At 37.8% G+C, this 10,344-nt stretch overlaps 1 protein-coding gene across 1 annotated transcript in view; it reads left to right on the top strand.

Moving 5' to 3' along the window:
- Positions 1–10,344, top strand: part of LOC102297513 (DNA (cytosine-5)-methyltransferase 3A) — a gene marked incomplete at its 3' end in the record, with an annotated part of 70,812 nt that overhangs the window by 36,230 nt on the left and 24,238 nt on the right. Inside the window, 3 exon segments of the mRNA XM_005931576.3 lie at positions 7,879–8,002; positions 8,321–8,358; positions 8,464–8,580. Coding sequence (XP_005931638.2) covers positions 7,879–8,002; positions 8,321–8,358; positions 8,464–8,580 — 279 coding nt within the window.

Below are 10,344 nucleotides of genomic sequence, written 5' to 3'. Positions count from 1 at the left end.
TGTGTGTGTGTGTGTGTGTGTGTGTGTGTGTGTGTGTGTGTGTGTGTGTGTGTGCTGATATCCTTGCACGGACCAAAAACCTTTGTTGTGAGGTCATTTAGGCAGGTCCTCACATTTTATAAGGCAATAGGTGGGTTAGGATTTGGTTTCAACGCACAAAGGGTTGTAGTTATGGTTCATTGTGATGGTTGAAGATTAGGATAGATTAGATTGTCAGTTAGTGCCCTCATAAATATAGAAAAACCAACGTGTGTGTATGTTTGTGGATATGCATGTGTGCAGGAGAGCAGGTCTGATCATGCTTTGATGTCTGAGCCCTGACAAAGCGAGCAGGATGAATGTGGGTCCTGTCAGACACAGGCACACAGTCACACACTCACACACAAATGTATTTCCATAATCTCTGTGGGGTTTACTTATTGACACTGAGCATTCCCTTAACCTAACACTAACGATCACAAGTGAATATTTAAGCTTAACTTTAATTACTTTAAACAGGAGGAAAAAAAATCTGATTACTCAACCAGTCTGAAAGTAAGAAAACAGACATAACTGACAAATCATCAAATCATATTTTAAATGTCCCTGAACTGTGAGGCATTTTGTACAGCGTAGAGCAACCCAATTCCTACATCACTACTGCCTCAAACTTGTTAGTTTCCATCTCACTACATCTTCTAGTAGCGGGTGGTGTTGCAATATCTTAGTAACACCAGTGAAGTTCTTTAACCGACTACCCTACAAATACACAATGTAATGCTTGAGTTGCAACATTACAAACTGGCGATGTTGCCAACTTTGCTTTGTGGCTGAAAAACAAGCAGACAGCACAGAAACTTTTCTACAATGTGTAGCCTAATTCTAGATGTTATTATTGTATTACCCTAATTAAATATTTCTACAATGTGTAACGCTACTGCAGTGCTGTACTACATACATATTCAGGATATCTTTTCCTTCTGTGGCTTCTCTTAATAACTTCAGCAATCAAGCTAAGTGGTTATATAAAGGTGGTTATCAATTCATAAATCAGCCCAGGTATTCCTAATCTTGGCTTGCATGTACAGATCTAGTAACTGTAGAACAATTTTACAAAGGAAGATAAAAGTATAACATTAGAAAAATACAGATGTTAAATATGTAATTCAGAATGAAACCAACAAACAAAGCTTCTGCACACAAATCAGCTGTGTGTGTCTGAGAGGAAAAATATAGTACTAAAAGTACTATATGCATGTGTGTGTGTCTGTAAGTGTGTGAGAGTATGTGTGCTCTGTGCACTTTAGTTAGTAAGACTGGAAAAGTGCTCTATAAATAAAGTTTATTGAAACGAGAAAAGAAAGTCAACAGACATGCCTACTCTGTATCAAAGTTAACAGACTGATTTGGATTACAGCCTTTTTGATATATGTGATAATTACAACTGCATGTTCAATTAAGTTGTATATGTGTGTGTGTGTGTGTGTGTGTGTGTGTGTGTGTGTGTGTGTGTGTGTGTGTGTGTGTGTGTGTGTGTGTGTGTGTGTGAGGCAGTTTTAGCATTGTTCTTTCAGCTGCAGTGGTCTAAGAACAAATGAAAGAAGCTGAAAAAACAACAAATACAAAAGCAAACATCAAACCACTTACCTACATTTTATATAAGACGGCAAGTAAAAGGCTTAAGTGCCCTGTTTTCACTTATAAAACAAGTTTAACCTTCTTTGCAGCCAACAGGAAAATATAGCAAGGAATAAAGTTGCTTATAAGAATTGCTGTCTCGTATTAATTTTTGTCAGAGAAAGTCAAAACTGTAAACTACCTCTAAAAGACCCCTCTTCTAACTGTGCACTTAGGACCACAGGCTTTTCCACCAATGGTAACGCCTTTTTCCACAGAACTGACTGGTCATTAAGCTGGTTTTGTACTTGCTGCTGTCTTATCTCGCGCATAACCTACTGTAGGTGTGCAGCATAAGTTGGCATGGGAATGTAGCCCCTATAAGAATTCATCTAAAAACTCGTGATTAAACCTGAAGTTATCTATTGGAGCCAACTCATCCTCTGGGCTTTACTTTTTTCTGTTAGTAATGTGAAACTTAAGCAGACATAGGAGAGCTTTTATGTATAGCAGGGGTGGGCAACTCCAGGCCTCAAGAGCCGGTGTCCTGCAGGTTTAAATATCACCCTGGGTCAACACACCTGAATCAAATGATTAGTTCATTACCAGGCCTCTGGAGAACTTCAAGAAATGTTGAGGAGGTAATTTAGCCATTTAAATCAGCTGTGATGGATCAAGGATACATCTAAAACCTGCAGGACACTGGCTCTCAAGGCCTGGAGTTGGCCACCCCTGATGTATAGGCTAGCATTTATTTGGCCGACTTGCAATGGATAAACAATGCATCATCATCAAATTGACTATTTACACACATCCCTGAAGTTTTATGCTCCCTGTAGTGAGACAAGTCCTCCAAGGTTGGTGTGCACTCAGGTTAAAGTCCCCACCAGGACATACAAATATGAAAAGCACAAATACACAATCACACCGTGGAGTCTGACCAGGAATTGTGTGGATCTCCAGGGTGGAGCTGTCAGTAACTATATAGAGCAGAGATGGGTCGAGAAAGCCTCAATTTCTTCTCTCTCTCTCCACTTGTTCTCTTCCATCAAAAGTAACCACACTCTCGCCTGTACACACATAATATTAGAGTAATGATGATGGTTTAATGGATGATTAAATTAGCCTTTGTCTTTGTTTCCTTCATCATTTCATTGCTCTGTTTTCCCGCTGGTTAGTATTTTTTCTAAGTTAAGATAGTATTCCCCCTCCTCCTCCTATTTCCTTCCTCATTTTGATCCCATTTCTTCCTCTCTGCTTCAACCATGTGTGGAGCAGCTGGTGGGTTATTATGCATGTCTGTGTGTTACTGTAGATTAAAGTAGTTTGAAGTACAGTAGGACTACAGAGTTATATTGGAACACTTCCCAACATTTATGCAATGCTTCAACGTGAAAATCCCCCTCAGTTTTTTATAAAAAATGAAACTCTCCTTGCACTATAATAACTAGATTCAATCTTAGGTTATGCTAAACTATAATTATTTAAACTGCTTGGCTCTTAGCTCAGTCAGACTATGCATGTCAACCAGACCTTTCGATTCACTTTTGGTGCATGTGGAGTTTCGTTTGGTTTCTTTTGGTGTTTCCGTTTTGCATCCAGACCACAAAAAGGTCACAGATGGATTGCGAACAGATTGTGATTGGCATGTCTGACAAAAAAGTATCATGACACGTGGTTGGTGGATAAAAATGACAGTTTTGGTCACAACATTTAAAATAGCAAGCAAAAGATCGTGTGGTGTTGAGTTCCTATGTGCAGTCATATAAATATGATCAACTCATATAAAAGTAAAAAAATCTGCCAGAAAACAGTCAAACTTTACCTGATTATAATGAGTAAGGGAAACAATGTCAGGTACAAAGTGTGGTCATTTTGTTTGTGTTCATTATACCTCTACATCTATCACAGATATCCTAAAAAGTGCCATAAATTAATGGCACTAATGCATTTTTGTGTCACCTGACTGTGAGGAAGAATTAAGAATTAAAAGAGATAAAGGACACATTTTGGGGAAATATATATTAAAAGTGAAACCTATATACAGCAGTGCAGATGTGAAAGATAATAAATAGATAAATAAATAAGTAGATAGACCAGCTTGTGAGTTGTACATGGACAGTAGTGGAAATGACCAACGGTAGCAGGTATGACAGTAATGCAAATGGTTGCAGTAAAGTGCCAAAGACGGTCAACAGCATTTAAGACGTGAATGTAACTTGTGAGAGTGTGTTACAGTACAGGGGTATGAACTTAAATTATTGAAAAACAAAGCCTACACTTAAAAACAAAACAAAACAACAACCCAAGAACATGCACAGTTGTGTAAAATAATGTTTTCAGAGGATTCTTGAGGTATACTTGATTAAAAAAAACTACGTACGCCCCCATGGTTATAGAACCACCTTTAGCAGCAACAAATTAAGTCATTATTTTCAGTATGACTTTATCAGTCTACTTTATCTGCTGTGGAGGAATTTTGGCCCGTGTGTCTTTGCTATGTTGCTTTATTTTATTGAGGTTTGCAGTCATTCGCCTATGCACAGCTCTCTTAAGATCCTGCCATAAGATTCAGCCATTCTGTGTAGATTTGCTACTTTGTGCTGTTGTATCACCCAATTGCAAACTCAGTAAATATGGTCACATTAATTTGTTTAAAGTTACTGTATAAAGTGTGATTTAAGAAATTGTAGCTAGGCTTTTAAGCAGTATTATATGCTTTCCATGCAAAAGCTCTGTGTATATGCGGCTTCTGATTAGTAATTGGACACTTAATTAATTTGTTGTCAATGAAAACAGAGTATATTGACTGCTACAGATGGCTTCTTAGGAGATAAGCCTTTTTTTAAATGTCTTCATTTATTAATGTATATTTTAATTTTCAAATAATGAACATGCACCTGTATGAAGATTCAAATAGCGTTAATAGAGTTTTTGAATCTTTCCAACTTTACTGAAATTGCAATTCTGTGATCCATACTAGAATAATTATATATATGGTTCGACCCACATTTACTGATTCCTTTTCATTTCAATGCCTATTTTGCAGCTAATTCATTACGCATCAAACTTAAGGCTGGACAGAATTTGTTTCTAGAGCATCGTACTGAAAAAAAAAAGCCATACAATCGATAACTGCACTCATCTCCACATATAGGTTGCAATGAAAACACTGCTAACATGAAAAATGATAGACATACACTTAAAACACTGAAATTAGTCTTTAGTTATGTAAAGCAGTACAGGCTTGCCTTGGGATTCCTGAGCACTGATTTCTGGGAGGTAATTTTGTTTTGCTTTTTGCACACTCAGGGTCAGATGGAGAATGTCGTGGGGTAGTTATAGCCCTCAGGTTGTATATTCCCAGTGTGTGAGGACTCCCTCTCAATCTGGTTGCCAAGCTGTGTTGGTATTAAATGTGTATATTGACTGTATCTTATGATCTGGCAGCTAGGATAACACAAACTATGGATGCATGTATTGCAATTTTTCCCAAAAGGAGGGTGCGGGACTTAAAAACATAAAAATATTGGGGAAATCTGGGTGGTGTGCTTTGATGTGACTTGTGCATAGTTTTGACATTTCTCCTCTTATTTGCTCAATTTAAGCAAAAATACCTGCAGTACACATTTCCAGGGTTTTTACTGGCTCGGATTGGGCCTTTTTGTAGGGTTGGGGGATGCACATAAGTGCAACTGGTCTGCATATAACTAAGTTTAATTAGTCTTACCAGAAGTCTGTACATTTTTTTTTTAATTTCTGGCCATTTGATAAGCAAAATTGTACTTTCAAATCATAATGAAAAATCCCACTGTTTCTTTGGTAGATTCTATAATTTTTATATACAGGAAAAACACAGATTTCTACAAAAGGTATTTGCCTATTTTCACATCTTACACTTTAACAATACATGCAGCTACTTCGGCTGTACATCTGTAAAACATAAACACAGCTGGCATGTATTAATTTGCTGTAGTGTGATTGCTTATTCTATTATTTTGGTGCACCATTGTTTTATTGTTTGTTACATCCTGTTCTCTGCTCAGCCTATTCTTGGGTGTAATCAAACGTTTCATCCAACTAAAAGCTGCCCTTAGCTGGATTGCTGCAATGTATACACAGTCAGTTTAAAGTTTGTCAGCTGTAGAGTAAAGTCAGGTACTTTCCAGGCTGTCTGTCAGTCAAGATCAAGGCGACGATAGATTCTGAGAGAAGAGGAAGTGCAAAGAGAAGTTGTTTGAAAAGGTGAAAGTTCCACTGTGCTAAAAATAGCTTGCTTTTCGATGCATTTATGCCTGCTTGCAGCGCATTTGTGGCCTTTTTCTTCACTATAAACTATCATATAAATATCAGCACATCTTTAAAGCTGCATTAAGCAATATCCACCTATTGCTTTTCAATCAGGTCGTAGGATTGGTTCAGTGAAGCTTAACCAGTGCACCTGCTCTTGCAAAAGGAAGTGTATAACCAGCTGACTCAAGCCGGCTTTACACTTTCTGTGTAGCGCTAAATGACGGAGAGGCGAAGTAGCTGAAGAACGGCGAGCACTTATAGCAACCCAAAGACATCCAGATATTTTTCTCAAGAGTCTGTGGACCAAACCAGGGCTGAAATGAATTTGCATTCAACATGTGGCCAAAAAGATGACTGCAAACCCAGATTCCTCTGTTTCTGCTGAATGTGTAAGTAGTCAGTTGTTTGCTTAAAAGTTAGGAGCTGGTTTAGTGTTTTCTTTATTGTTTAATGCAGCTTTAATTTCATATTTGGGTTAAAATGATAAATGTTAAAGGCCACGTGCTCACATCAAGGGCACGTCATGGTTCACAGGATAGACAATGGTGTGCTAACTTTTTTTTAATTTAATTTAATTTTTTATCATTTTCAGCTTGTTTAATTCATACCACGTGTTTTGTTCACATCTTTTTAATTCATTTTAGCTAATGTATTATTATCAGTAGATATCCACAATTATGCTTTTTATAGTAATACACAAATGTATTATTTCAAATAGCAAGTTTCACACTAAAGTCAACCACTTGGACCAAAGTGGTTGACTTTAGTGGATTGGCTTGATTTATGTAGTGTGAGTTTGATGTGTTTGTTGTAATTAATTAAGTCTATTAAACACTATATTTATGAATAGTTCTCCCTTTAGCATTTGATTTAATTTTAATAAGTGCTGATGAAGTATTATGAGTAATCTTTAAAGCATTTTTTTTTACTTTTATAACTCTAGTTTTGATTCTAACTCTGTAAACAAATATAAAGTGCTACCCTGTCACTATATGGAGTCTGGAGACCCTGCTTGATCCCACATTAAGTCTAAGAACCTGGTGGTCTATAAATGTAGATAACTCTTTGCTGTTATTTTACAAAAGGGCAACAGCATACATTTAAAGCAAAATAGTACATTTTAGCTATTATGTATGCTGTAAGGCCACCAGAAATGTAACTTTGGATTACAACCTTGTTTCTGTTTGACTGCAAATGTTAAAAGTGTGTGCTGGAGTATTTTAATGTGTCCCAAGGCCCTTTTAGTCACCTTTTTGCGTTATCTGACTTTTACAGGCCGCCTCAGCCGCTCATTACAGCCTTTGCATGCCTGTTAGCGTAAGCTAGAGTTAGCGTAGCATTTGAGTTTGACATTCACCTCTGGCTCTGCACTTTTTAACCAACGATCTATAAAATCTTTTAGCAGCACACACACATGCACACACAAACACACACATATTAAAAAAAAACCCTTCTGTGTCCCCTGGTTTAGCATTATTAAAGCTGGTCAGCTAATGGATTAGCCCCTGAACTAGAAGCAGAAGACTGTTTGAGTTCATAATTCACGAGTATTGCCATATTGATATTTTGCAGTGTAAATTCATTTTAACTTTGTGCTTAATATTAGGCATGCATCTGTAAATATATATAAATTTAAACTTGTAGGAGCAGTTAGGATCATTTAGCACTGTTATTCACATCAGTACAGCCCCCCCCCCATCGTCACCTCAAAGGTGTGTGTGTGCTTGTGTGTGTTTTAATGGTACCTGGGGGGTGTTTATTACAGTGATCCTGTGCAGACGCCCTCTGCAGACTAATATGTGTGTGCAGTTTTGAAGTAGCTCTTTGACTGTGTGTTTTTAGGCATTTGTTTTATGTGTGGGTATAGAGCTTGCACGTGTGTGTGTGTGTGTGTGTATGATTATTATGTCTGTGGAACCCTTTGATGGGTGTAGACGAGGGCGTTCAACAGTTTTCTCATACCTAGACTGTGCACTGTGTGTTTCCCAGGAGATGGCAACCTCTGACCCCTGTGCAAACGCCCCCCCAACTCCGCCTGAGGAGCCGGCGCCTTCACCCTCCCCTCGCAAGAAGCGCGGGCGTCGGAAACAAGAGCCAGCGGAGAGGAATAAGGGTACAGCTTTAACGCTCTTTGCCCATATATGATTATTACCTTAGATTGAACAGCATTCGGAAAGGTTCTGCTAATTTTCTTTCAGTATAAAAACTTTAAACAGTTTATTTACAACAACAAATGTTATCTTTTGTGTAATTCATTTATCTAAAACTTTACCTTTCAAAGAACTTCCATGTTGCAGCTTTTAAGGGAATGGTAATTGTACATAAGTACACTGGCGCAAAGTGATGAAAACCACGTCTTTACATCCTCATTAAATCTCTCGTTAAACCTGTACAAATGAGCCATTTCCTGTAACTTTTTTTCCCCCTGCAGACGAGCCAGATGACAGAAACTGCGACTCCCCCAGAGAGGTGAGAAAACAAGTGTCTGCAGCAATTTTGCATGTTTTCTACATGGTTAAATCAATCACTCTCATGGTATACACAATATATAACAAGCTTTTTGTGTACATGCAGGGAGAGACTGGAAGGCTGCGGAGAAGGCCAGTCCCCAGAGTAACTTTTCAGGCTGGAGATCCATACTATATCAGCAGGAGACAGAGAGAAGAATGGCTCAGCCGCTGGAAGATGGAGGTGAGCAACGGAAAAGCTCGTATTTACACTGATATACGTTTATTTAGGAGCCCAGTTAGAGCAAATATGCTCCTTAAATATTTTTGATGGAACTTCTTGTCTTATATATTGTAAAAGTTTTACAGGTGGACCAAGAAGATTTATAAACTTTTGAACTGGTTTTATAGATGTGGGATGCCCTTTTAAAGCAACCAAACTACAGTGGAAAGTAGCTGTGGTTCGCTTTGTGCGATGCTGAGTAAGCCAGAGAAAGAGGGAAATCCCCTTTAGATATTAAATCAACCTTCTTGACAGAACTGCGTGCTGAGTAATATTGCTCTGAGTGTCGTCACGATTTACAGTCTCACTTTATATGTTGGGGATATGAACTCCATGTGTTCTGTGTCTGTTAAACTTTTACAACCCCAATTCCCAAAAAGTTGGGATGCTGGGTAAAATGTAAATATTATGATTTTCAAATCTCATAAACCTATATTGTATTTACAGTAGAACATAGAAAACATATCAAAGTCATTTTGAATTTGATTGCAGTAACACGTCTCAAAAAAGTTAAGCCAAGGCCTGTGTAGCATCCCCTCTTCTTTTAACAGCAGTCCATAAACATCTGGGACTGAAGAGACCAGCTGCTAGACTATTTGAAAGGAATATTGTCTCATACTTGTCTCATATAGGATTCTAGCTGCTCAACAGTCCTCTGGCTTCTTTATTGTATTTTTTCATTTCATGATATGCCAGATGTCTTCAGCTGGTTAAAGGTCTGGACTACAGGCAGACAGTTCAGCACTCTTTGAGAAACTAAGCCATGCTGTTGTAGCTGCAATATGTGGTATAGCATTGTCTTGCTGAAGCATCCAAAGCCTTTCTGAAAAAAGTCTTTGGATGGGAGCATTTGTTGCTCTAAAACCTGTATATATTTTTCTGCACTGATGCTGCCTTTCTGGATGTTCTTCTCCCATCGTATCATATCGTACCGTATCGTATCGCATCGCATCGAATCGTATCGTATCGTATCGCATCGTATCATCAGAAATGCAGAATTTTGAACTGATTGCTAAAAATAAGCTGGATGCTTCCTCTCCTTTTTAAGTCTGGCGGTTCCAGTGTCCATAATTACCAATAAGAATTTCAAATTTGACCACAGAACAGTTTCCCACTTCATCTCAGTATATTCTAGATGAACTTTGGCTCAGAGAAGATGCCATTGTTTCTGAATCATGTTCACACATAGCATCTTCTTCATGTGATAGAGATGTACCGGTAATATGAATTTCTGGATGGCACGGTTCCTGAGCTCATGCAGTGATTTCCATGATACAATCAAACCTGTTTTAATGCAATGTGGCCTCAGGGCTCAGCTTTGTACCTCGTGCACATAGATCGCTCCAAGTTGCTGAATCTTTTGATGATATTATGTATTGATATTCAGTCTTTGCAATTTCTATTGAGGAGCATCTGTAAATGCAGTTTTTTGCAGACTGGTGAAACTCTCGTTACTTCCAGAGACTCTAAGATGCTCTTTTTTTTATATACAATCATATTACTGATAATTAGCCTATTTAATTCAACATGTTCCTGTAGCTGTTTCTTTTTAGTACCTCTGACTTTTCATCCTTTTTTTTTGCTCTGTTTCAGCTTTTGAGATATGTTGCAGCCATCTAATTCAAAATGAGCTAAATTCTTTTCAAAAGATAGTAGAGTGTTATAAAGTGTTTAATATTTGGTATGTTTTCTATGTTCTACTATGAATAAAATATGGGTTTATGA

Source organism: Haplochromis burtoni, unplaced genomic scaffold, assembly GCF_018398535.1.
Source record: "Haplochromis burtoni strain Fernald_Lab_line unplaced genomic scaffold, NCSU_Asbu1 Contig_147, whole genome shotgun sequence".
Lineage (NCBI taxonomy): Eukaryota > Metazoa > Chordata > Actinopteri > Cichliformes > Cichlidae > Haplochromis > Haplochromis burtoni.
The sequence above is the reverse complement of the archived record's forward strand: the minus strand, read 5'-3'. Positions and strand labels throughout refer to the sequence as shown.